Genomic DNA, 26879 nt, shown 5'->3' on the forward strand with positions numbered 1-26879 from the left:
ACTGTTCGAGGTCGTCTTTGCTCTAACGGTTTCAAGCCTTCGATTGCAATCTCCCCTTTGATGATTGTTTTGCATTGCTGGTTACTTGATTAGTTTCTACAAATTGCTTCTGTTTCTATTTGCACTTTGGGCTTGGCCCCAGCCCCCTTGGTTAGCTCATTCATTCATTTACCAAAAGAAAATTAACCAGGAGATAGCTCATTGCATATCGGTTTTAATGGAGTAACTTGCAAGTGGATATAACAGTAGCACAGTATACCAAAATGGTAGAAAAGAAAACAAAAAGCATTCTTCACAAATATATTCTGAAATCAGGAGAAGGTATGTTGATAACAAGCCAAAAAATCCACTACAAAAAGACACATTTCAGGTAAATACTAATCCATGATTGACTGAATGAATAATGTGGGGAAAAAATTTGGACAAGGATTCATTGAAACAATGCTGGTATGTTGCAGTCCATGCATTCAACAATAAATTTACATCAGTATATGCATCAAGGCTGCAAACTGTTGGTATAATATGGCTGGGGCCTTGTGCATTTCTTTCGTCGATAAAAAAATTTCAGAAGCATTGCCTTTGTGCAGATTACTGCTTCAGAGGACCTTGTGCCTGATCGAACAAATTGTTCAAAAATGCAAAAACCATGAATCCAACAAGTTCAGGAGCAGAATGTGCCGTTGTTTATCTTGATTGAGAAATTTGTGCAAACACAATCAAGCCCACCTTCTTGATAAGTGGAATGAATGTTAACAATGTCGATCCACTTCCCTCGGGGAGTTTGTAAAGGTTGTAGATCAGCCTTGGCATTTTGGCTCTCCATTTTAAGAACAGCTATGGACTTCTGTCTATGGTACCTGTTTGTCTTAGCACCAAGTGCTGAAAAAAGAGCCCTTATCTCAAAAGAAAAAAAGGAAGATCCGTCAATTGATGCATGTTCTAATTAGACAAAAATGCCTAGCATTACCTATACACTTGACAACAATCTGATTAGCTGGCTTCTCTAATAAGCTGAATGATATGGGTTAAAAGTCCATACTAGATAATTGAAGAAAAATTGGTTATCCCCATAAACGATCTCTTCTTGGAAATGAGGAGGACCTTGGAAAAGAGTTCAACCAAACTGAACAGGCTCATAAATTCACATTTCAATGATTCATCCAGGAACTTGTAAAACCTCATTCCCGTTACATAAAAGCTGTTTCTGTTTAGTTTGAAACTGCAGATGTATGAAGAAGTCTACAAAAACTAGAATCGTAACTAGTGACAAGTTAACATTCATTACAACTAGATGATCCAACAAAAATTGATAATCCACATCAAACAATATAATTGCACACAGTTGACAAGAATTTAACCAAACTGATCAGGCCGCTATGGCGCTATACTGAGTTGTGAATAGGCAAATAAGCAAAATGACTGGATATGTGCATCTATGAAACATCTTGAGAGGGAAAATAGCAGCCAGTGAAAAGCTGTTTGTTTGTCTTTAATCTGCTTGCAATTCTTGTCTAATAAGAGACCAAAAGAAAATGATAGATTCTCAACTTACAAGAAATTGGCCGGTCGGTAATGGTAAATTGAAAGAGACAAGAAAAAGCTTGAAAGAGGTTATATAAAGGTTTTTATTCCGAAAAGAAACATATATACAGATATGATCAATAATAAAATAAGTTTATTGGCAAATTTTTGCTCACTGCAAATCATACTAACGCATTAAGTCATGAGGAAAGCCGAGGTCCTAATCATTCCTACGCCTTCGGACACAGATTATGTATGTACAGCACCAACAACATCAAACAGAAGATAACATCACAAGATATGCCTACTGCATGCAATTTTTCCCTTCGTAGATAAGCCTCCATTTTTTTCCAAAACAAAGGACAATCAGGCAAGTGATGCCCAAACCTTTGTTCCCATAGGGGATGTCGAAAAGAAAGAGCACTTCAATGGTTAAACAAGATATACAACTCCAGCAAGGGAAAGATCTTGTAACTCCTAGACCAAGGGTTGCAGCTCAGTCCTCTTTTAACGAAGAGGTGTACGTACGTGGTGTTCATGTTGACCTCCCAAAGCCAGAGAAGGTGAGCGTACGTTGGCCTCGTTTGGCCAGTCATACAGAACATCAACCATATATACAACCAAGTAGCGACAACCCACAGCTTTATCAAGATTAAAACAAAATGGTGCAATGAAGAAGATCAAACTGAACTATGACACACTCAATAGCACCGCCGTGCACTCCAATGGAATATAGCTGCTCTGGCACTCGGCCTTCCAGTAAGTTGTTGTTCAGTGACGTGATCGATAACACATAAAATTAACAATAATTAAACCAATGAACCACACGGAAAGCAGGACAGTCCAGAGAGTTTCCTTCACTCCATTTTCTGGCTTTATGCATGCAGAGAGTTGGGGGAAGAAAGAACCCCCTACCGTGTCTATGGATTGCCCAAATTAACAATTAGCTAACATGTAGAAACTTTGGTAGAACATTAGCAATGTGACAATTGAAACTGGTAAGGAACTACTACAGCGTGTAATATTCATCTTTAGTTTTTGGTATAATGAACCATATATATGATTAGATTTTTACTCGCTTTACAAACCTACAGTAATTCTATAACATGGGAAGATCAAACGAAAGAAGCTTCACACAGCCATGAAATGTCAAATAATTTGCAACGCATGCCAAACATGGTTTAGGGTCGGGTTGCATTAGAAGTTTTAGTTTATAATTTCCGGCTTGTGTTAAAAAAATAAAAAAAAATAAAAAAATAGACTTGATCAATGAAATAATCGAGTGTTTACTAGTCTCAATTTTCTTGTTCAAAAGCATCCCATCCCATTAAAATTGAAACTGGTGCAGCCCTTCATTGCAGAGAGAGTTAGAGAGAGAGAGAGAGAGGAGAGAATGGGAGACCTGAAAGCGAAGAAGAGCTCAGCATCAGAGTCATGCAAAGACGTTCCATCTCTCCTCACCTCTTTCGTCGACACCTTCGTCGACTTCACGGTCAGCGGACATTTCCTCTTACCCGAAAACCCCATTCCACTTGCCCAAAATTACACCGACGCCACTACTACTCCGCCGCCGCCGCCGCCCTTGCAAACCTTCTACCCACCGCAGGACCGTCTGATCGCGATCGGCGATGTCCACGGCGACCTCGACAAGACCAAGCAATCACTGCGCCTCGCCAATCTGATCGATCAGTCGGACAAATGGGTCGGAGGGTCGGCCACGGTGGTCCAGGTGGGCGACGTGCTCGACCGCGGCGGCGACGAGATCAGAATCCTGTATTTCCTGGAGAAGCTGAGACGGGAGGCGGCCAGATGCGGCGGCAGGTTGATCACCATGCACGGGAACCACGAGATTATGAACGTGGAGGGAGATTTCAGGTACGTGACGAGAGAGGGTTTGGATGAGTTTCTGAATTGGGCTGATTGGTACAGAGTTGGGAGCAGAATGAAAGCGCTTTGTAAAGGGTTGGAAAACCCTCGAGACCCATTTGAGGGGCTGCCTCTGGGTTTCAAAAATGTCAAGAAAGAGTTCACGGAAGGTTTTAGGGCCAGGATCGCCGCGTTGAGGCCTGATGGTCCCATCGCCGGTCGGTTCTTGTCCAAGAATGTGACTGTGTTGGTTGTGGGGGACTCGGTTTTCGTGCATGGCGGCCTTTTGGCCAAGCACGTTTCGTATGGGCTGGAGAAGATGAATGAGGAGGTGAGGGACTGGGTTCATGGGGTGAAGGGCAGATTGGCACCCGAGTATTGCCGTGGGGCGAACTCTGTGGTCTGGTTGAGGAAGTTTTCTGATGAATTTGCCGACAGGTGTGACTGCTCGGCACTGCAGCATGTGCTCCAAACTATTCCTGGTGCTAAGAGGATGATCATGGGTCATACCATTCAGCAGTTTGGGATTAATGGCGCTTGCGATGAGACAGCTATTCGCATTGACGTGGGGATGTCCAAGGGCTGTGGTGATGGCTTGCCTGAAGTGTTGGAGATCAATGGGAATTCCAGTTTGAGGATCCTGACGTCCAATCCGTTGTACCAGAGCAAGTACAAATCTCCTGCTGCTCAAGCTGGGAGTAGTAGGGAAGGGGTTGGATTTTTGGAGCAGGGACCAAGACAAGTGCAGGTGAAGGCTTGACTTCGTTTTTAAATCCTTAACCATATTAGTCTAGTTAATTCAGCTGGCACTCTTCAAGTGTAAATCATTGTTTATCAACCTTTCAAACTAGAATTGGATGAAACATAAGTACTTTCACTTTACATGGGTCAGCATTCAACATTTTAGCACCTTCACTTTCCTAAGATTATGTGTTTTGCGACTTTTTCTTATCATCATGCTTCGTTTTTTAGTGTTCTTGTTGTTTGTTAAGTTTCTTAATCTGACTCTAGCTTGTATTATACTTACTAGTCATTTGTCTTAAACTGACCAAGGATACCTGCTGGATGATTAGGCATTGTATCATCAGGATTCACTGCCATAACGATTCTTATGGTTATCTAATTTGAGAATGGTAATTATTGCAGAATTACTGTCATCATGATCATTTTCTCTTTTGAGTTGATTCTGTTCACTAGTGTCTTGTAACTATTTGCTGTTGGTCAGAGGGGGACATGTGCTTTAGGGTCTGATGCCTATAGAGTGGAGTGTATATTGACTAATGAGAGTGAGGTCAAGTAACCATATATAAAGGATTCAGCATCGAGAGAATTTGGAATTTTAGGAGAGACCGGGCTGGATTGAAATTGTTTTTCTATCATTGTCCATTTATACCATTCTATAATTACGTAGTTTAGGTATTACTGGCATGTCAATGTATTTTGATGGGAAGCAAACAGGCAAGGTTTCAAAACCATGAATCTGTGGCTTGGCTGTGATGTTGATCCCTGTTTTTGGGATAGGAACATATTCTCTGGATTTTTTGGACTTCAAAGGAAGAGCTTTGGTCATGTTTTCAACTCTATAAGCAGCTACTGTCACCCATAGCAAGTATGGGATGCCATCTTAATAGGTGGGATTCCCAGGTTGCTTGTAGAAACCCATAGATATCTCCGGGCTATCTGATTTTAACTCTTGGGAAGATAATTGGCTTGTGGGGTCATCCTTTCAGTTACTGTTTTCTAGCTTTTACGTCTTTGGATCATCGTGCTTAGTCTTCCTTAGCCTCCTAATTATTCCAGGTTTTATGTGGAATCTCACTTTCAGAATGAACTTTTGTGAGTGGGATGTTGCTGATTTTAGTTCTTTGGTGTTAGGGATATCAAAATTAGTGTCTTCCTGTATTTTCCATTTGTGCTGGATGATCCTGAACATCGCATCTTTGAACCTAATAGGTTTATTGGATATCTTGGTTCCATCAAAAGTTCAATTTTTTATTTTGGATAAATACATTGGATTTGCTTCAAGAAGAAGCCATATGCTTTGAATTTGGTGCAGCTGCTAGTCTTTGCTGATGATTTATGTTTGGGTGATGGAGTTTGTAAGCTCTCTATCTCATTGAAGAAGTGCAGGGCTTCTTTTTGGCGGTATGGTAGAAAAGAAATGGATGAATTTCTTTTTTTTGAAAGGATGGATTTCTTAGGGACAAGAAATAGCGACTTCTGTTTGGTATGGATCAGATTTTTCTGCGATCTGTGTTTTGTTATGTAGCCTGCAATCGGCTTCAGAAGATTAAATTCTAGTTACAGTGCAATTTAGTTCTTTCTACCAGATATATCCGAACCGAGATGGTACTGACATGTATTGTCATCAAGTCACAAAATCAACTGGTATTTTTCACCATGATGTATTCATGTTGGAGATGGTTCTTATAATCCCTAGTTTTCCCAAAAGACCCATTAAAACGGATTGAATTTTCTCTATCGGTTTCAAGCCTTCGATCACCAATGCTTTCAGTGCAGTCGATTGGAATATCTCCGCTTGGTTGATTGCTTTGCATTGCTGGATAGTTTTTGTTAGATTGGGTCTTCTTTGCATGTACAGGCCTCTGTTGGTATTTAGATGGTCTCTGTGGACCAGTTGTATTTTGCACCTGGAGCTTTGCCACAGCACCCGGGGTTAATAGCATCATTCATTTACCAAAAGAAAATTAACCATGTCATTGCATATTAGTAATAAAATTTTAATGTAGAAAAGAAAACAAATAACATTCTTCATAAATATATTAAAAAAGAAGAAGTTTATAACAAGCCAAAAAATCCACTACAAAAAAGACATTTCAGGCAAATACTAATCCGAGATTGAGCAAATGAATGATGTGGGGGGAAAACTCTAAGGATTCATTGAAACAATGCTGGTATGTTGCAGTCCATGCATTCAACTATAAATTTACATCAGTATATGCATCAAAGCCTGCAAACTGTTGGTATAATATGTCTGGGGCCTTGTGCATTTCTTTTGTCAGTAAAAAAAAAAAAGTCTCGTGTAGACTACTGGCTTCAGAGGGCCTCGTGCCTGAACACATTGTTAGAAAATGCAAAAACCATGAGTCCAACAAGTTCAGGAGCAGAAGTTGCCGTCGTTTATCTTGATTGAGAAATTTGTACAGACATAATCAAGCTCGTCATTGTATGTCTTCTTGGTAAGTGGAATGAGGCTAACATTGTCCGATTATCAATCACTTCCCTTGGGGAGTTTGTAAAGGCTGTAGATCAGCCTTGGCATGTTGGCTCTCCATTTCAAGAACAGCTATGGACTTCTGTCTATGATACCTGTTTGTCTTGGCACCAAGTGCTGCAACAAGAACCATTATTTTTCAAACGCAAAAGAAGTTCCATCATTTGAACAATATAGAAAAATGTACATAATATCCATCTAATTAGACAAAAATGCCTAAGATTACGTATACACATGACAACTACTATCTGATTAGCTCGCTTCTCTAATAAGCTAACTGATATGAGTTAACGTCCATCACAGCTAGATAATTGAAGAAAAATTGATTATCCCCATAAATAACTTCCTTTTGGAAATGAGGACATTGGGAAAGAGTTCAACCAAACTGAACAGGCTCATAAACTCACATTTCAACAATTCATACAGGAATTTGTAAAAACTTATTACAAGGATTAGGCAAGGGATGGCTGTTTCTGTTTAGTTTGAAACTGCAGATGTATGATTTAGTCTAGAGAAACTAATTAACTAGTGAGTAGTGACAAGTTAAGGTCTGTTACAACTAGATCATCCAACAAGAAATGATAATCCACATCAAAAAAAAAAAAATTGCAGGGTTCATAAGAATTCAACCAAACTGATCCAGCTGCTATGGTGCTATTTTAAGTTGTAAATAAGCAAATAGGCAAAAATGATAATGCATCTATGAGACATATTGAGAGAGAAAATAGGTAAATCTGCTAGCAATTCTTATCTAATAAGTTATCAAAAGCAAGTAATAGATTCTCAACTTACAAGAAACAAATGACCAGTAATGGTGAAATAGAAAAAGACGAGAAAAAGCATGAAAGAGAAAATATAACTTGAGAAAGTTTCTATCCCAAAAAGAAACATACAGATATGATCAACAAGAAAATAAGTTTATAGGCAAATTTTTGCTCACTGCAAATCGTACTTACGTATTAAGTCATGAGGAAAGCCGAAGTCGTAATCATTCCTACGCCGTCGGACGTAGATTATGTACAGCAACAACAGCATCAAACAGAAAATAACAACACAAGATATGCCTATTGCAATTTTGCCCTTCATAGATAAGCCTCCATTTTCCCAAAATAAAGGACAATCAGGCAAAGGCGGAACACCACACAAACCTTTGTTCCCATAGAGGCTGCCAAAGAGAAAGAGTAATTCAGTGGTTAACAAGATATACAACTCTAGCAAACACAAGACAAGCAATCATCTTGTAACTCCTAGTCCAAGGGTTGTTGCCCAGTGGTCACACCAATCCTCTTTTAATGAAGAGGTGTGGTGTTCATCTCCTACAAAGTTGGCCTCCCAAGGCCAGCCATCGAGAACATCAACCATACAACCAAGTGAGAACCAACAGGTTTATCAAGATTAAAATAAAATGGTGCAATGAAGAAGATCAAATTGAATTATGACATACTCAATAGCACCACCGTGCACTCCAATTGAATATAGCTGCTCTGGCACTCGGCCTTCCAATAAGTTGTTGTTCAATAACCTGATAACACATAAAATTAACAATAAACCAACAAACCACCAGGAAAGCAGGAGGACAATCCACAGAGTTTCCTTCACACTATTTACTGTCTTTTTGCAGAAAGTTCAGGGGAGAAAGACAGCGAGCCTACTTTGTATATGGATGCTAAACAATTAGCTTAACAAGTAGAAACTTTTGGAGAACAGTAGCAATGTGACAAGATGGATAGAAAATACTACAGCGTGTAAAATTTATCTTTAGTTTTTGGTATAATGAATCATATGATTAAATTTTTACTAAACCTACAACCTCTTAATTATAACATGGGAAGCTCAAATGAAAAGGGGTTTACACAGTTATGAAATGTCAAATGATGTGGAATGCACGCCAAACAGTAAAAATAGAACGCGACAGAGCCTCAGTCTACGACAAAAGATATAAAATACATGCCAAGAAAATCCACAATACAGATTTGAGGCACATCACTTACACAAGCTGGAGATTTGAAGAAGTTAAGCTCTCTGGTATAGAACCAGTAAACTGATTGTCTGACAGATCCCTACAAAAAGGAATATACAGAAACTAAGTAATAGAATTACGTCATGAAACCAACCAGAAGGAAGAAAACAAAAATTTAACATAGGTCAACATCTGAAGTCCACAGTTGCGCTACAGCTCTGCTCAACTTAGAATAACAAGTTTGGAGGGGAAAGAAAAGGGTGGAAATAACACAACTAAAGATAAAAAAATATTGATAGTTTAACCCAACTGGTTTGGTTAAGTAAGATGGACTTACAGCCTTTGGAGAGATTTTTGGCCCAGCCCAGATGGTATTGTGCCCTCCAATATATTAGAACTCAAGTTCCTGTGATTATTTGTTTCCAAAGAAAAAGACAAATCAAATTAACTTTACTCTGAAACACTTGAATATACAGAGAACAGAAACTATATATAAATTTTGTAGTTGATACTTACAAGCTTAGCAAGTCCGACAACAGGATGATCTGGTCGCTAATAAAACCTTTCAAGCCTTGGCTTCCAAGATCACTGGAATTCATGATACAATTAATTGAACAGTAGAAAATGCATCCAAAAACTGACAATAAAGCTCTCAAATGTTGAGGGGAGGATTATGTACATGAGTACTGCTAAAAGAAGTGGTCGACTACTGGGCTAATAAACCCTTTCAAGCCTTAGCTTCCAAGATCACTGGAATACATGATACAATTAATTGAACACTAGATAATGCATCCAAAAACTGACATTAAAGCTCTCAAATGTTGAGGGGAGGATTGTACGAGTATTGCTAAAAGAAGTGGTCGACTACTGGGCTAATATAGTTGTCCGAGTAACTAACTAATGGGTACAAGGCCAAAACTACAAAATCAATATAAAAGACCACCATAGTTTCAGAAAATTATCACAATCACAAACACTGGAGAGTATACGTGATTGGTACAAGGGGTTTGGCAAACTTGTGAAATTGGTAATTAACTAATGGGTACAAGGCCAACACTGCAAAATCAATATAAAAAACCACCACAGTTTCAGAAAATTATCGCAATCACAAACACTGGAGAGTATAAGTGATTGGTACGAGGGGATTGCCAAACTTACATTCGAGAACTCAGGCGGATACATAGAATTGTATCAGATGGTTTTTTTTATTTTATAAAAGCACACAAGTAGATGTATTGTAGGAACTAGGGAAGAAAACCAAATCTTACATTTGAGAGATCACGAGAGCAGTTTCATTCTTATTGAGATGGCATGTAACACCCTCCCAAGCATCCCAGTTAGTAGGAGCACAAGGATCGCCATTCCACCCCATCCTATCAGGAACACGGAGCGATTCCTTCAATGCTCTCATAGCGGCAACTGGAAACAATAAGCCCCAAATGAGTAAGCCTCAGTCACCATGACAAAATGTCATTGTCAATCAACAAGTCAACAATACTTGTCATGAAACTTAGAGCATGGCTATCCTAGAATGGTTTCATTCTCAATCAATAAGCTATGAATTGACACATTACCTTGTTCGGGAATCGTGGCAACATCTGCCGGAACCATGGCATAGTTTTCGAGCCCACTGATCAGCGGCACACCAGCCACAGCCTCAAGCTTCACAATCAAATGCGAAGTGCTCAAATTCTTAACAATATAATGCCATGTATACGCCCTGAAACTCCCCACCTCCTTGTAAACGTCAATCCGAGTCACATTGTCGTCATTGATCAATATATCAAACACTCTGTCCCCCACTTTGTTCATCTTTGAATCAATCTCAGCGAAATGAAACCACAGCAAGTAATCCAGCTTGGCGTCCACATCCAAATTGTACTTCAAGATTCCCTTGCCGTCGGCCACAGTCGCCGACTGGTACAGTTTCATCGGAAAATAATTGGGGCCATCTCCGGTGTGGGAAATTGAATTCGTAGTCGTAATGGTTCGGGCCGGGGAACCGGAGTCGACCACTCGGAATGGAGCGTCGGATTGCCACGACCGGCTGAACCGGTCAGTGTCATTGCTGAATCCTGGACCCCACTGACCGGAGCCGCAGCTCAACCGGCCGTAATTGACCAGAATATACTTCCGGCCGTCGTCGAAACCGGCGTCGTACGACTCCGGATCGACCTGAACGATCTGGAGAGATCCGATGACCGGCGAGTCAGTGGCGATACTGTAGAAGCAGATATCGGCTTCGCCGTCGGTGATGGAAACGAAGAGATCGGAGTAAGCTCCGGTGCGGGGGAGGTCCTCCGGCCACGGCGAGCGCCAGCTGAAGACCAAAGTGCCCTCGACGGAAGCATCAAACGACGGCGAGTGGGACTTGCCGTCGTAGTTGTCGTAGACGGTGAATGTGCGGACGTAGTACCTGCCGGAGGGCAAATTGGGAACGACGTAGCAGTTCTTCTTGCCGGAGGCGAGGGGGAAGAAGCGGAGGGTCTTCTCCTGGGGGTGGCGGAACTGGAGGGGCTCGGAGACGACGGAGGTGGCTCCCCCGGTGAAGAAGCGGTCGGAGAGCCACGTGGTGTTGAAGGGGTCGGTGGAGTCGGTGGGGCTGCCGCAGTCTATGTTGTACGAGAGCCCTGCAGTAAGGTGGTGAGACAGTTACAGAGTCAGTAAAAAAAAAAACAAAAAAAAACAGTCAGTTATGGATGAAGACACCGTGAGTGAAAATTAGGTACCGTAGTAGGGATAAGAATGGGCTGAGACGAAGAGCAAGAGCAAGAGGAAGAAGAAAATGGGGAGCGACATTTGGGTGTGGGTGTCTGGGTTAGGACACGACTGGTTGAGACCTCAATATTCATCAAGGAAAGAAAGAAAAGAAAGAGGAAAAGGCGAGATTAGCGGGGAGGAGGGAGACGAATGAGTTGGAGCGGAGAGTAAATGCTGGGTCAGATTTGGACTTTGCTTTCCTTTAAGAATTTTTTTTTTTTTAACAAATGTAGTGTTACAGACTTACAGTTTTACGATTTCAAGTCGGAACTTGTTTTGAATAAAATTATTACGTAGAGATATTTTTCACAAGCTGATGATCGAACGCTAAACATCTTTAAATATTCAAGCCGCATTCGTCTGACTTAAAGGCCTAACTAGATTTTAAAAAATATAGATATTTTTTATTTATTTATTCTATCCCAGAAACTTCCTAATGTAGGACAGAAATTGCTTTCCTTTAAGTTGGGTGATAACGTTATTCAAAAAAAAAAAAATTGGGTGATAACGAATCAATGTGAATAAATAAACGGGAAAATAATAAATGTTTAGTTAGTGGGTGACCTTGACTCCTTGAGTGGAAAAAATAAAAATTGAAAATGACGTCCGTGACTTAAAGCAAGGGGTCACGTGAGCTACAAGTACAGATTGTGAACCGGAGAATCTCGTTCCCCGCCGGAGAATGAGGGAGGAAGGTCAGAGGGGGGTGGGGGCGTCATGCTTACGTAGGCACATCATTTGGGGATTGGGTTTGGCGGCTTTCTCAAAGCTTACATGGACGAGGCACCGCTTTCTTACATGGAATTTGCCAATTTGGAAAACTATATTTCGAGTGATGCACAGAATTAATTTTTTAGGTATATGATCAAGATATCGACCGTTATAAAAATATTGAGAATTTATTTAAATTTATCCAATAACCTAAATCTTTATGAAATCTAATTATATTGATACAGTATTTAACATGTCTTCAATAGAAATTATAACACTAATACAAAATACCTTTCGGGTTTTATTTTTTCAATTCAAAAATCAGAGTAGTCTAATTCCTCTATAAAATTTAGACGGCTAAAATTTAGTTAAAAATAAATTAAAAACTCTGAATAGAACTAAGATGAACCTAATCAATTCAATTTTAAACTCTTAAAAATATTAAACTTAATCGAATCGAACCAAAATTTAAATTTAATTTCAGTTCTCAACTTGAATTAAAAACCGACCTGAACCCACCCCTACACTGATGTTGGCCGACATATGTGGCATTAACTCTTGTTCTTGATTGACTAATTGCATATGACATCTAATCACTTATCCATACCTTTTATCAGTGCCGCTCCTCCATCATTAGATCATTATATGGTGTTGATCGAACAATACACGTTCTCAATGTTCATTAGTTGTATAAGCACGGCCCGATGCTACAAGGTGTTCAAATTCATATAATCCACACTAGCTCATTGACATGCACCCACTAGATGCCAATGAGGGCTCCTAACTTAAAAATTTATTGTTTGGCAATTTCACCTCATAAGTTATGTCCAACCAAATAGGGCATCAGCTTTTTGTTCCTGTCTTCTTGATGATTGATTACCTTTTCATTCCATCTCCTCCATCATTGGATTATTATTTCGCTCTTAAATTGATCACTCGGTTTTTCAATATTTATTCAATATAGACTTATTTTGACCAACCTCTACGTAGAAATTTATTCAACAAAAATAAGTAGTGATACAACAACGAAGACCAAACCAAACCTCTTATGAACAACAACATATAACGAATGCAAAATTAAAATAATACTGCATGAACTAAAAATAAAAAGGGATGTCAAGTACCATCAAACCAGATCATTAGAGGAAACACTTAAAATTAGCAAGAGCCTCAACAACTTAATTATCTTTCTTGAAAATAGGTGAAGAGCAAAATTTCATTTGAGCTATTTGATGTTAACAGTTATACCATGTACCTTGAAGACGTCAAAACCCCAAATGAGAAGAACACCCAAAACTAACAAGAACATCTTCGACTTAATTACCTTTCTTGAAAACTAAATTCACTACGTACATACTAGTTCAGTCACATGCGCGCATCCACTAAGCCATACCGATGAGGCCTCCTGACTCAATATTATAAGATACGATGCCAATGAGGCTTCCTGACTCGACTAGTATTAGATTCGATGCGATGGAAATTGCTAGCTGCATAGCTACCATGCGATTCCGCTTTCAACAGATTAGATACGTCTGGTACTATTTAAAGTTTAAACCTTCGCAACCAGTCTGATATGCAGTGAATACTGCCACTTGATTATTAGTAATTGACACTAATTGTTCCATTAATACTCCTTAATACAATTGTACGTTTTGGTTGGAGGCTTGTAGGGTTTCAGGTTCTTGTTCAATTCTCACCCGTGACATTGAATTGTTTTTATCTACCTTTTTTTATTATAAATCTAACGTCATGTATGTCACTATTATGTCTGTTAGCTACTTAGCGCGCTGTAAAATAAATTTTTTCAATAATGATCCCCCGAATACAGAGACAAATAGGTTAGGTCGATCATCACGTTTTAATATAATTACTCTCATATATTTATGTTTTTGTGTAATAAAATATTCATCGGAGAATGTGATATTTGAATCTTAGACGTCAACCAACATTCAACTAGAGAGAAGTGCCTTATTCTAACTAATGTAAATCACGAAACGAAAAGAAATTACTAATTACATACCTTGTTACAATTAGGTATAAGTTATTGTTGATTACAAAGTACAAATTCTCATAACACTTTCATATTTTCTCTGATTCCAACATATTTCTCTAGATGTGTTATATGAAGCAGAGACATATAATTAGATATTAATAATCAGGACAAAATAACAAGTATAGGACTATAGGTTCAATATTGGATGAAAATGGAAGATCAACTTAGTCTAGTATTTAGTAGCAAAACAGTCCCGTACAATAGAGTTTTGAGTTTTCTATCATCAAACCTGTCTTCGGAACTTGGAAGGGCTTGCAACTTTTCAGGACATAATCCAGCAGATGAGGATAATCACCCCAAATCCTTATGGGTTTAACAAAGGATCCATAATCAAATTTAATTACTCATGGCCACGTTGCTAATGTGAAGCTTAACGGTCATTATCAGGTCTCGTTAACGTTTGGTTTTTCAGTCTATGTCTCAATTTTTGTTTTTATGAACAACACACTTCAATAATTTATAGTGGTTGATCAATTGATTGTGATTAGTTTGTTGTATTATACCAATTGATTTATACTCTTTAACCAAAACCATTTGGAATGTTCTCAAACTAACACGTCATGTATTAGTACTTTTTCATATAATACACGTATAAATGACCTATGTACTAATGTATTTTTATAAAATATGTTCATAGTAGGTACTGTTGAAATAGACTCGTTAAATTTTTAGTACTTTTAAAATCTGAAAGTATTAAAAAATAAATAAAAGTAATATATACAATTTATTTTAGAATTTAAAAATTAATTAACTAAAAATGTTTCAGTTAACTTTTCATTGTTTCTCAAAAAAACAAAAAAAAAAACTTTTCATTGAAACACTAGAAAACATGTCTTAATTTTAATAATTCTCATATCGTTTTCTCTCATTTCTCTATCCATGTCTTAATTTCAATAAATAAATAAAAAAACAAAAAAAAAACATGTCTTAGTAATACACGTATACTTATTTATACACACATCCCATATGTTCCTGACTAGTGTTTGGCTTCGTTTGTTTGCCCGCATTAGTAACCGGATAGGACAAAAAAACTATCTAAGCTGCTGTATGGTGATTTAGATTAGTCTAGGATTGAAAATTTAAATCTTGCTAGAATAGGATATCAACTCCAGCTGGACTGCTGGAGAGGTGGGATATGCACAACAGTACAGGATTATAACCAACTACAAGGATGGATCTTGACCAATTAACCTTTGCGTCTGCATCTCCACTGCGAACCTGAAATTCGAACACGAAAACATTATCCTTATCGACAAGTCTGAATCCAATGTAAATCGGATAGCACCGATTACCCAAACCACTTCCATAACTTCCGGAGTTGAATTCGCCATTATCTTCGACTTCGATTTCCCTACACTTAACTGAGCCATTCGAATCGAAGGAAGACCAGAGAGCCGGGACGCCGTGGCTCTGACCTCGAAGAGAGAGCTCCGCCGGGTTGTTGGGCTAAGAGTGAAGCTTTGGCGGTGGGCTTAGAGGGAAGTGAGATGGAGAAGTGGTTGGCAGAAGAGGCCATGGACTCGGGCATGGGTCAGGGTCAGGGTCAGGTCGGGGTAGAGAAGAGGAGGTGAGTTTGCTTATGAGTATCGGTGGTGTACTGGTGTTGTTCACAACGGATCTGGTTCTTGTACAGTTTTACTTATCCATTCCAGCTCTAATCCTCCTATACCAAACACATGAAAACATTTAAATAAATCTAATCTTATCCTAATCCAATCCAATTATTATCCTAATCCATATCCTGGATGCCAAACGTGGCCTTTAAGTTTATAATCCGCATATTGTTGTCTATGGAATGATATTTAACTTTTTGGAAATTATTCTATGCACCGACGGTGTAAGTGACCCAACCCTTATAAAATAATCTCAACCCTTGATATTTATTATCAACTTTATTTTTAATAAACAAAAAGTGTATTTAATGCAATCTAACCATTCATTTATGTTGGTGCAAGTGCACGGCGGTGCTCTGAATAATCTCTCTTAACTTTTACCGACACAATTATTTTTCTTTTGGTCAAAAGTGTCCCTTGTTTTACTCAATTATCTACATAAATAATTAAAGGGTTTTTCTAAATGTACCCAGTAAATTTCTAAGTATATCCAGCAGAATCATTTTTATTTTTTATTTTTAATTTATAACTAATTAAACCAACACATTTCCCCAAAATGCCCTAAAAGATAATGTACCCAACAAAACAAAACATACTACCCACAAATATCTGGGTCGTAGATGAAGATCCTCTTTACCTTAGAATTGTAACTGGATTTATATCATCTTTGAAGTAGAGTTTTAGTACATTTTCACCTCCTCTCCTTTTGAAACACAATAGAGTGAAACAAAGGATGGACGGTAAGCAAGTTGAATCAATGGCTAGGTAGTCGAAGAAATTCTAGCTTCCCTGAAACTCTTTGCTTCTTGATTATAACAAACTATGATCCGAGGTTCATCATCTAGGACATATATCTAGGTCTATATTTTCTCTTTACACTGGAGGTTGATGTTTTCGAGGATCATCATCCCGGACTCTCGGTTCATGAAATTTGAAATTGAATGTTTATTGTTCAAAGATATGGGTATGTTGTGGTTTGCTGGGTATGATGTGTTTGGCTAGGTATGTTGTTTTCTAGGGTATTTTGGGAAAATATGTTGGTTTAATTAGAGATAAATTAAAGGTAATAAAAAAAATATTTTTGCTGGGTATACTTAGAACTTTGCTGGGTATATTTAGAAAGACCCATAACTAAATAAGAAAGAAGTCCACCTAACGTTCGCAAACATAGTTTCGATGAAAAATTTATCCGCTAATTAAAATATGACAAACTATGGTAAGTAATAACTAATTTTTCAAAATACAACTCAAATTTGGTAAAGATCAATTACAAGTATTTTTCAACAGAAATTGCAACAATTTTAAATAAATTTGAAGGGTTTTTGTCCATTTACCCCATTTTTAGGGATTTTTTTTTCTACTTACCCCATTAAGTTTTTTTAATTCATTCTTACCCAAAACACTCTAAGGAGGTTTTCTCTAATACCCCATTAAGGTTTTTTTTGTTTTGTTTTTAAATACCATTTTACCCTCACCCCTTTGTTATTTAGAGAGAGAGAGAGAGAGAGAGAGAGAGAGAGAGAGAGAGAGAGAGAGAGAGAGAGAGAATAGGAGACTTCGTCGGAGCCAGTCACCGGTCGTCGGAATCCTGCCAACTTTAATCTGAGTCCGGACGCCGCCTGCCAAAATTTTATGAAAACCTCGCTAGAGGTCCCCAAAAAGGTCGCCGGAAAGATTTATTGCCCCAATAGACGTCTATTGCCCCCCAATAGAACTTTCGGTAGCCGGAATGAGAACTAATCTTCATAAAATCAGACAAATAAAACTTTGATTAAAGAAAAAAATGAAGTGATCATATCAATTTAAAAACGTCTATTGCCCCCTAATAGACACCTTTTTTTTTTTTTTTTTCCAAATTTGGAACTAATCTCCCTCGGCACAAGAAACTGATTTTGCCAAAAAAAAAATCCCATTCACGGTTACTCCCTGACGTGCTTGTTGGTTCCATAGTCATAGAGATTGTGAGGATTGGAAACAACACCAACGCCACCAGGAACAGCCTTCAGCGTTTGGATATCGCCGTGCAAGAATTCTCCCTCGACTCGCTGTTGAAGAAATTCTCTTTCGACCTAGTGAAGCTGTCCTTAAGGCGCCAGTGCCGGAAGCTCTCTCTCTTACCCATCAGATCTTGGTTCCCGATCGCCAAGACATCGTCAACTTCCTTGGACCACTCCGATTCGTGATTGACCAACTCGACGACGTTCAACATGCCGTGGAATCTTCTAGAAGGCCACCGAATCTGCAGTGCTGTGAACGACAATGTCTTGGATTCCAGTTTAAGAAAGTTGCTGAGGAACAACCGAACAGTGCCGACGAGATAGTCGCGGATCTCAATCGTGATTCCAAACGTCTCCCTAGCGAGGAATTCGGAGGAGACCTTGAAGAGGAACCGATCGTTCCAAGAGAGAGAGAGAAAAGAAGAAGTCAACGAGAGAGAGAGAGAGAGAGTGGCAATTTGTAATTTTTAATATTTTAAAGTCCAAAATCGTCATTTAACTGTTAAACGGGGTTAGTAGAAATAAAAATATCTTAGTAATGTAAGTGGGCCAATTTTATCTCATTTTAGTGCCACAGGTCAGGAACTCAAATTTGAAATTGGGCGAGAAGAAGACACGATTTAATCACAGGTAAAGCGTTATGTGCGACTTGTCGTCCACAGTACGCTCTTATTTAAGTTCACGACGTGTATACGGTGGAAACCGCCACGGCGCGACCACCGCAAACGATATGAAGTTTACGCCACTAACTGGGTCCCACGCCCACTCTATAAAAATCAAAATCAGACGCACGAAACGAAGGGACGCGTCTTTCCAGCCTGGATTTTGCCCCTCATTCCTTTCCTATTCGCAAGAAATCAAAAAGCATCAATCTCCATTACACTCAATTCCCCCGCCGGTCCTACACGGAAATGACCAAACTACCCCCAATCGAAGCCTAAAAGGAGTAAAGCCAATAAGCCATGGTGTCCTTATTCCCATTCTCTCACTCCACCAGAGTAGCGCAGATGCCACCAAATCATCACCGCCGACTCTGCGCATTCCTCCTCGTCCTCGCCGCGGGCGTACATTTTCCGGCTGAAACCGCCGCCGTGGAGCTCCCGAAGTTCCGGGAAGCGCCTGCATTCCGGAATGGCCGCGGGTGCCCCCGGACGGCGTGGTCCTCGCTGGACGCGCACTCCCACAACCCCTCCATCATCCACATCGCCATGACCTTGGACTCCACCTACCTCCGCGGCTCCGTCGCCGGCGTCTTCTCCGTCCTCCAGCACGCCACGTGTCCCGAGAACATCGTCTTCCACTTCATCTCCACGCGCCACCGCCGCGACGACCTGCGCCGCGTCATCACCGCCACCTTCCCCTACCTCAAGTTCCGCCTCTACCACTTCGACTGCAACCTCGTCAAGGGCAAGATCTCGTACTCGGTGCGACGCGCGCTCGACCAGCCGCTCAACTACGCGCGCATCTACCTCGCGGATCTCCTCCCCTCCGGCGTACGCCGCATCATCTACTTCGACTCGGACCTGATCGTCGTCGACGACGTGGCGAAGCTCTGGCGCATCAACCTCGGGCGGCGCGTGCTGGGCGCGCCGGAGTACTGCCACGCGAACTTCACCAACTACTTCACCCCGAAGTTCTGGTCAAACGCTGCGCTGGCGGCGGAGTTCTCGGGGCGGAGCGCGTGCTATTTCAACACGGGGGTGATGGTGATCGATCTGTGGAAGTGGAGGGAGGGCAAGTACACGGAGAAGCTGGAGCACTGGATGAGCGTGCAGAAACGGCACCGTATTTACGAGCTGGGGTCGCTGCCGCCGTTTCTGTTGGTTTTCGCGGGTGACGTGGAGGGGGTGGAGCACAGGTGGAACCAGCACGGACTCGGCGGTGACAACCTGGAAGGGCTCTGTAGGGACCTCCACCCGGGCCCGGTCAGCCTCCTCCATTGGAGCGGTAAGGGCAAGCCCTGGCTCCGATTGGACTCCAAAAGGCCCTGTCCCTTGGATAGCCTCTGGGCCCCGTACGACCTCTTTCGTCACTCCTCTCTCTTCGCTGATAGCTGATGACGACGGCGCGTCGTGTTTCACGGAGGCTCTGCGGGCAGTTACTGGTGGGGGTAAAAATACCCGACAATGTGGATCTTGTCTGGGCTGGTCAAAGGCAGACGGGAGTTACTGCCGTTGATTGAAGCAGAAAAGGGTAAAAGAAAAAATGGGTTTGAAATTTTGATGAATGGTGAATGGGAAAAAAAATACCAGAGGGCGGTAAAGTAATGTGGCTTTTTATTTTTTTACTGCATGTGGTTAGTGAAGATTCGGAATTCGATGGGGTGCAAGACTACAAGATTGAGGCTTTTTGGGTTTTGGTTTTAGTGAAGGTTTATAGATAGCGGAATAGTGGGTGTATGGACTATATGAAGGTGCGGGGTGTGGCCACTTTTCACTATTGATCAACTAGATTAATCATTGCTTAAAGTTACATCCCCATCTGTGTAGTAGTCCTGTAAATACAATCGCTTTAATTTTTTGTATTTCGATGTGGTCAAAATTAAGAATTCTTAACATTAGTATTTTAGAGTATATAGGAGCTGTAAAAAGAACTGAGTTGCTCTCGTGGTCGAGACCTAAACCTTGAAGTTACCCAAGGAGTGCTTATCAAGCAACAATGTGTATCATCGCCAGATAGTGACCGGCGCTATGCTGCCTTTCAACGGCGGTATCACATGTATTGGCATGACGTATCGGATATGCAAAATAATTTTGTGTCAAAAAGAAACTCTCAATGTGGGTCCTATATCACTGTGTGTATATTAATACATTGTACATGTTCAAGGACGATCGAGGCATCGTGCAAATGCAATGCAGGGGTAATTAAACATTGCATCTAGTTGATTCCCTTGAGATAGTGAAGGCGCGAACTAATCACGTTCACCTTATTTATAGGTTTAGTTGGTGTTTGACAAGTACCCACTGGTCCCTGGACTATTATTAATCAGAAAGCCACCAAACGAAGCTCTCTGATAACGTGGACGTTTTCTCTTTCTGATTGCAATTGACCAAGGGAAGGTATCAATAAACTTGCATGATTAATTAATCCCGTATCGAAAATGCGGTTACCGACCCTAACAGCACCGAAAAAACGGTTTGGTAACCGCACCAAACTAAAACGGTTTGGTTTTATGATCACACCGCACTGAACAGTATAAAAGCGGTTCGGTTGCGGTTTCGGGGCATAAACCGCCCGATTTAAACCAACCCACACCGAATTTATTTTATTTATTTATTATTTCTTTATTGATGTAAATGTTGGTTTTCAATATATAAGAAATCCATTTTTGATTAGGTTTTCAGTTTGTAATAAGTTGCTATGTTTGCTTGATCATTGATATGTGTGTGTGTATGTAATAAGTTGCTATGGTATTTTTGCAAGTTGCTTGATATTTGCCGATTTGTGTGGACTCTACATGCATTCAAAATTTATTTATGCCTTATTGAAATTGTTAGGTACAAATAAACCTGATTTTGGCCCTCTCTTTCTAGTTGAAATTAATAAATCGCTCCAAACCGAAACCGAACCGCACCGAAAAATGGTGTAACCGAAATAATCGGTTCAACCCTTTTGTAATGCGGTTGCGGTTTGATATATAGGCCAACTGAAAAAAGTGGTTTGGTTGCGGTTTGAGCCTCAAACCGAACTGAACCGCACTGCGCCCAACCCTAGTTCTTCTTCTTCCAAACATGGGCTTTGAAAAATAATCTCAATTTTTCAGCCCAACCCAACCCAATAGTTAATTCGATCCAGTCCAATAGATGAGTATACGTGTCATTTGTGGTGGAATATTAGCCACCAATCCTATGGAACCATTTCCCTCCACAAATATACCTGTAATAACCGTCACAACTAGAGAGAGACGCTGCTCTCGCCTCAGTGATGGTGTAGATAAAATCATCAGCACATTTCTTCAAGCAAACTTGAATTGAGATTCCCCAAAAATCAAGCAGCTTCTGAAACCCTACCACGGCGGCCATGGCCGTTACAGTCGCAGCGGGAGGAGTTAGTACTATCGGAGTTGCCAAGCTCCACCCTCACCAGTCAAAACCCGCATCCCATTTTCTGGGCAGGAGGCTCAGAATAACCAAACCCTCCTCCGGTTTAGTAAAAACCAGCTCAAACCCTAAAGCCTTGGTGGTTTTGGCCTCCGGCGGGGAGCTGATCCATGCGGTGCACGACCTGTTTCTGGGGGTGGGGGTGGGGCTGCCCTGCACCGTCATGGAGTGCGGTGATATGATCTACAGAAGCACTCTTCCCAAGTCGAATGCCTTGACGATCACGGTACCCGGTGCGATTCTGGCTCTGGGGGCTCTGTCTTATCTCTGGGCCACTCCTGGTGTGGCTCCGGGCTTCTTTGACATGTTTGTGCTTGCTTTTGTTGAGAGGATTTTCAGACCTACTTACAAGAAGGTTGGAGTTTTTTTTTTTTTTGTTGGTTTTGGGTTTAGGTCAGCTTTTGGGGTTTAAGTGAGGTTTGATTGGGTTTTTGTGTTTGGTTTTGTGGTGCAGGATGACTTTGTTTTGGGGAAGAAGTTGGGTGAAGGAGCTTTTGGAGTGGTGTACAAAGTTTCATTGGCTAACAAGAAGGCCAAGGTATGAAGTAAATTAGTGAGTTACCGTGTTATTTGCAAAACTACTGCTCAGGGATGTATTGACTTAGCTTATTAGCATTATAAGAAATAGAAGTAAGGAATTAGCAGGTTATGTTGTATGTTTGAGGTTTTATACTTGAGACTGTGTTGTGGGAAGAATGTGTTATGCTAATGTGTGAATTTTGGTTGTTACTAGAAAGAAGAGGAATTGGTCTTGAAAAAGGCTACTGAATATGGCGCGGTAGAGATTTGGATGAATGAGCGTGTGCGAAGGGCGTGTGCAAACAGCTGTGCTGATTTTAAGTACGGCTTCCTTGAGGTGTTGCTCTATAATGCTTACTACTACCATATGATTTAAGGGTATCATTATCTTGAAGCATTCTAGTCATTGCCATCGTACGTTCTAGAGTGTATCCCATGACGAGAAATATATTTTTGAATGTGGATGCAGAGTTCTTCAAAGAAAGAAGCTGAATATTGGCTTATATGGCGGTTTGAAGGGGAAACCACACTTTATGATTTGATGCAAAGCAAAGACTTTCCCTACAATGTTGGTACTTTCTCTCGTCGGTCTTTACATGTTTGTTAAATTTTAAGAATTAACCAAATGATTTCTTTGTCAAACTTAGCATGCACGGTTGAGAGTTTAGTAGCTCTAACTTTAATATCCAAATGTGGATCCTTTCACTGACCTGCAATCAACTCTTTCAAGCCTATGATTATTTGATTGCTTCTGACTTTTACAGCAAGTCCTGCTGTAGTTTAACTATTCAACTGCCAACTTCACTCATGATCACATAAAATGACAGGTGGAAACTATGATACTTGGTAAAGTTCAGGACTTGCCAAAGGGTCTGGAAAGGGAAAATAGAATCATTCAAACAATAATGAGACAGATCTTATTTGCATTGGATGGTCTTCACTCAACAGGGATTGTGCACAGAGATATAAAGCCTCAAAATATTATTTTCTCTGAAGGTAATAATACTTCATAGCATGCTATACATCAGTCTATCAAGAAATAGCAAAGTTCAACCATTCTTCAATTTAACTTACGATTTCTTAATTCCAAATTTGATATGAGTAGGCTCTCGTACATTCAAGATCATTGACCTTGGAGCTGCAGCAGATTTGCGAGTCGGCATCAACTACATTCCAAAGGAGTTTCTTTTGGATCCAAGGTACCTTCTGTTAAACCACTTCATACACTGATGTAATTTCTTAAAATCACCTTTCCTGCTATGTTATGCAAGTAGCAGATTGCGTATATTTGTATCAAAGGCATGACAAACTTATTAGTTTGAAGTTTCCTAACAAGAAGAACAACTGATCAATGATTTCATTTGAGACTACTGGAACATACAAATATGCCTTAACAAAGTTCAATTGATTATTCTGCTGGTTCCATACCCAAATACTTGCAGAATGGTCTGATATTGCTGAAGTTTACCAGCTTAGTGTCAAGATTCATCATCTACTTTAGATTTTCTGACCCAAGAACTGAAACTAAAGTGAATCTTGAAGGTGTTCTGGGGACTGAAGAACAGCAAAGCCAACAGTTTAATTTCATATGTAAAAGTTATCTAGATCTAGGCCATGACAAGAATATTTGAAATTCGAGCAAATGGCCCTTCATTTTGTGTATTGTATAATAAATGAGACCTGAGTGTTGATGAAACATTGATACTTGACTATGAATGCGTGCTCACTGAATTAATAGTCTTGAAGGACATCTTTCTGATTTGCATCTTCTATTTAGTACCTAGTTTCAGTTTCCTTATAGCATCTCAGTGACTGTGTGTAGTCCGTTCATATCAGTAGGCATTGACGATGCTATTCGATTTTTCCCTATTTCAGATATGCTGCACCTGAGCAATACATCATGAGCACACAGACACCATCTGCACCCTCTGCTCCAGTGGCAGCAGCACTTTCCCCAGTTCTATGGCAGGTGGAATAACTGTGAAACCATCTCAGCTTGATTGGAGCTAGATTACTTCTCATTTGCTTTAATGGGTTTGATTATATATATGATCTTAAACAGATGAATTTGCCCGATAGATTTGATATCTACAGTACTGGGCTCATTTTCCTACAAATGGTAAGTAACAAAAGTTTGTTGGTAACAGGACTAAAGTTAACAACCTCAGATTAACTGTCTTGATATTCATACAGGCATTCCCAGGATTACGTAGTGACAGCGGCCTGATACAATTCAACCGTCAGCTTAAAAGGTGTGATTATGACTTGGTTGCGTGGAGGAAAACTGCTGAGCCTAGAGCTAGCTCTGAACTACGAAAAGGTTTTGAGTTGTTGGATTTAGATGGTGGAATTGGATGGGAACTCCTGACATCAATGGTTCGATACAAACCAAGACAAAGAATCAGTGCAAAAACAGCTTTAGCATATCCTTACTTTGACAAGGAAGGCCTGTTAGCGCTGTCCGTCATGCAGAGTCTGAGGCTGCAACTCTTCCGATACACACAACAAGATTATGGGGAGGCTGCCAGATGGGTTACTCGGCTAATGGCAAGATCCGGAACCAAGCAGGATGGTGGCTTCACAGAAGCTCAACTCCAGGAGCTTATGGTTTGTACCTCAACTATACTAAGGAATCAGTAATTCATGTTTTCTTTCACAATGATCTCATTATCCTACGTTTTGCAGGAAACGAAGCCTAAGAAGAAGTCTAGTGCTCGGAGAAATGCTCTTGCTTCAGCTCTTTGGCTGCAGAGGAAGATTGTGAAAACATTGAATGAGAGCATGAATGAGCTTAACAACCAAAGGAAGAGTCTCTGGTGGAGCAGGTGGATTCCCAAAGAGGAATGAAGCTTGTAAAGACATACATACATACTTTCTTTTTCTTTTTGTAAATGTTGTGTAGCAATCTCAATTGACCAACTTGGTGACATAGAATTATGTCTAAACCATATATGAAACAAACTAGCTGGAATCTAAAGAAAACAGACCTTGAATAGTGATCAAGAAAATTGTATATTTTGAGCACACGTGCAATGACTTTTACTGGATTATAGATACACACAAAAATATATATGGCACAGTTATTCATAAACTGAAGCTGCACTTTCCTTCAACCCTCGACATCTTTTCCCATCATCTTCTTAAAATTAGAAAAATACAAAAGCCCAGTTGGCCTTAGTTGGGTTTTGCGGTGACGAATGAACAAAGCCAATTACAAATGACCTAGCTAGCTTCTTGAAGCTGGCTATATCTGTAGTCAATGAGCCTCTTCACACAATAATCCATTGATTAATGTCGCTAATGGTACGGCAATCAAGAGCTGTAAAGGACTCATAATTCAAGAACGTGTTAGCTTAATCATATTCAAAGCTTCCCTCTTAAGCAAAAGCCTGCTGCTGCCAAACTCATGTATGTGAACTGGAGCTGCTACTCAAAACCGTACAATCCACCGGGTTTTCACATGCTTCAAGTCCCATCTCTGGTATGGAAGCAATACCATATATCAAAATATTCAATGCCAACAAGAACAAGTATGCATGCTCTGATTATTAAACATTATGATTCAGAGGGGCTTAGAGTTAGAGATAACATAGATCTAATAATTCATAAGTGTATCAGGAGCAATGCCATTGTTAACCACGAGAACTTCACGTGCGACTCTGACCTTCTTGTTCAGTACAACCAGACCATTTTTTTTTTCTCTCAAGTGTAAATGGGGACACCAATTAACAAACACAGCATGAGACACACGATAGCTGCAATTCTCGACCTGGGATGGGATCAACACGTACACTTTGATCACAGCACTGTTTGAGTTCCCAAAGCTTAGTTTTTTTTTTTCTTTTTCTTTTTTTTAGTTTAGTATCTCATGCAACTAAAAAACGTAACTGGGTGTTTACAGCTTAGGTTTGAACAAAGAAAGGAATAGAAAAATGGAAACTGGGGGGTATTGGAAATTGGTCTGTGTCTTTAGAAAAATGCATGGGAGGAGCACAAGATGAAGCAAGTGGGTTTGCTTTGCTTTGCTTCTGCTCGAGTGTGTTTGAACTTTGAAATTATATCTTCGAGCACTTAGATTAAATACTTAAAGGTGGTGATTATATTAGTGCAAAATGGAATCTTTGGTCATAGCTTTGAAATGCTGATCTTGGTCTTCAGCCTTTTGATCATGTTGGAAAAATGGCTTCAGCCCTTTTCATACATTCCTACCGTCTCATTTTAGGACAGAGCTAGACAACTGTGTCTGTTACATTGTCTGTATCAAGATTTTCTGTTTAAAGCAACTATATGCAGAGAAAATCTTCCATGTTAACGGCTCAGTAGCATATTTAAGAATTTCTCTCCGTAGATGCATTCTTACAAAATCTTAGTTTTGCGCCCTTATGTTAGTCTCATATATACAACCTATTTGAAGCATTTCAACACTTTGCCTCCATGATAGTACAAATCACATAAGATGTGAAATTTTTTATATGAGTTGGTGCATACTTCACAGTCCACAAAATAATATCATCCTGATTCAGCAAATTCAACTTCTACCCTTT

At 40.1% G+C, this 26879-nt stretch overlaps 4 protein-coding genes across 4 annotated transcripts; 3 read left to right on the forward strand and 1 right to left on the reverse strand.

Annotated features, from left to right (window-relative positions):
* Nucleotides 1-2829: 2829 nt before the first annotated feature.
* On the forward strand, nt 2830-4341 carry LOC112196688 (shewanella-like protein phosphatase 2). The gene has a single exon (XM_024337105.2). It carries the CDS (start codon nt 2915-2917, stop codon nt 4145-4147), a length of 1233 nt encoding a protein of 410 aa, XP_024192873.1. The 5' UTR covers nt 2830-2914; the 3' UTR covers nt 4148-4341.
* Nucleotides 4342-6235: 1894 nt separating this feature from the next.
* LOC112196687 (receptor-like protein 4) lies at nt 6236-11518 on the reverse strand. Its single transcript, XM_024337104.2, has 9 exons — nt 11312-11518; nt 10157-11212; nt 9851-10001; nt 9099-9170; nt 8920-8988; nt 8614-8682; nt 8067-8144; nt 7579-7787; nt 6236-6739 (listed from the first exon to the last, which is right to left on the reverse strand). Exons 1-9 carry the CDS (start codon nt 11379-11381, stop codon nt 6624-6626), a joined length of 1890 nt encoding a protein of 629 aa, XP_024192872.1. The 5' UTR covers nt 11382-11518; the 3' UTR covers nt 6236-6623.
* Nucleotides 11519-18531: 7013 nt separating this feature from the next.
* On the forward strand, nt 18532-20279 carry LOC112197003 (probable galacturonosyltransferase-like 3). The gene has a single exon (XM_024337522.2). It carries the CDS (start codon nt 18679-18681, stop codon nt 19771-19773), a length of 1095 nt encoding a protein of 364 aa, XP_024193290.1. The 5' UTR covers nt 18532-18678; the 3' UTR covers nt 19774-20279.
* Nucleotides 20280-21490: 1211 nt separating this feature from the next.
* LOC112197002 (serine/threonine-protein kinase STN7, chloroplastic) lies at nt 21491-25401 on the forward strand. Its single transcript, XM_024337520.2, has 10 exons — nt 21491-22171; nt 22271-22354; nt 22550-22672; nt 22805-22903; nt 23163-23331; nt 23441-23534; nt 24211-24304; nt 24398-24454; nt 24529-24942; nt 25021-25401. The coding sequence occupies exons 1-10, from the start codon at nt 21737-21739 to the stop codon at nt 25180-25182; spliced, it is 1731 nt and encodes a 576-aa protein (XP_024193288.1). The 5' UTR covers nt 21491-21736; the 3' UTR covers nt 25183-25401.
* The last annotated feature ends 1478 nt before the right edge of the window (nt 25402-26879 follow it).

The sequence above is a fragment of the Rosa chinensis genome, chromosome 4, assembly GCF_002994745.2.
Source record: "Rosa chinensis cultivar Old Blush chromosome 4, RchiOBHm-V2, whole genome shotgun sequence".
Classification (NCBI taxonomy): Eukaryota; Viridiplantae; Streptophyta; class Magnoliopsida; order Rosales; family Rosaceae; genus Rosa; species Rosa chinensis.

Excerpts from the sequence above, each read along its gene's own strand:
- LOC112196688 (XM_024337105.2), top strand. The coding sequence starts at position 2,915 with ATGGGAGACCTGAAAGCGAAGAAGAGCTCAGCATCAGAGTCATGCAAA.
- LOC112196687 (XM_024337104.2), bottom strand. The coding sequence starts at position 11,381 with ATGTCGCTCCCCATTTTCTTCTTCCTCTTGCTCTTGCTCTTCGTCTCA. Across the intron at positions 8,989-9,098 it reads TTGTCGGACTTGCTAAGCTT|GAACTTGAGTTCTAATATAT; the intron begins GTAAGTATCAAC and ends AAATAATCACAG. Across the intron at positions 7,788-8,066 it reads GTGCACGGTGGTGCTATTGA|CCTCTATGGGAACAAAGGTT; the intron begins GTATGTCATAAT and ends TCTCTTTGGCAG.
- LOC112197003 (XM_024337522.2), top strand. The coding sequence starts at position 18,679 with ATGGTGTCCTTATTCCCATTCTCTCACTCCACCAGAGTAGCGCAGATG.
- LOC112197002 (XM_024337520.2), top strand. The coding sequence starts at position 21,737 with ATGGCCGTTACAGTCGCAGCGGGAGGAGTTAGTACTATCGGAGTTGCC. Across the intron at positions 22,355-22,549 it reads TGGCTAACAAGAAGGCCAAG|AAAGAAGAGGAATTGGTCTT; the intron begins GTATGAAGTAAA and ends GGTTGTTACTAG. Across the intron at positions 22,673-22,804 it reads TTAAGTACGGCTTCCTTGAG|AGTTCTTCAAAGAAAGAAGC; the intron begins GTGTTGCTCTAT and ends ATGTGGATGCAG.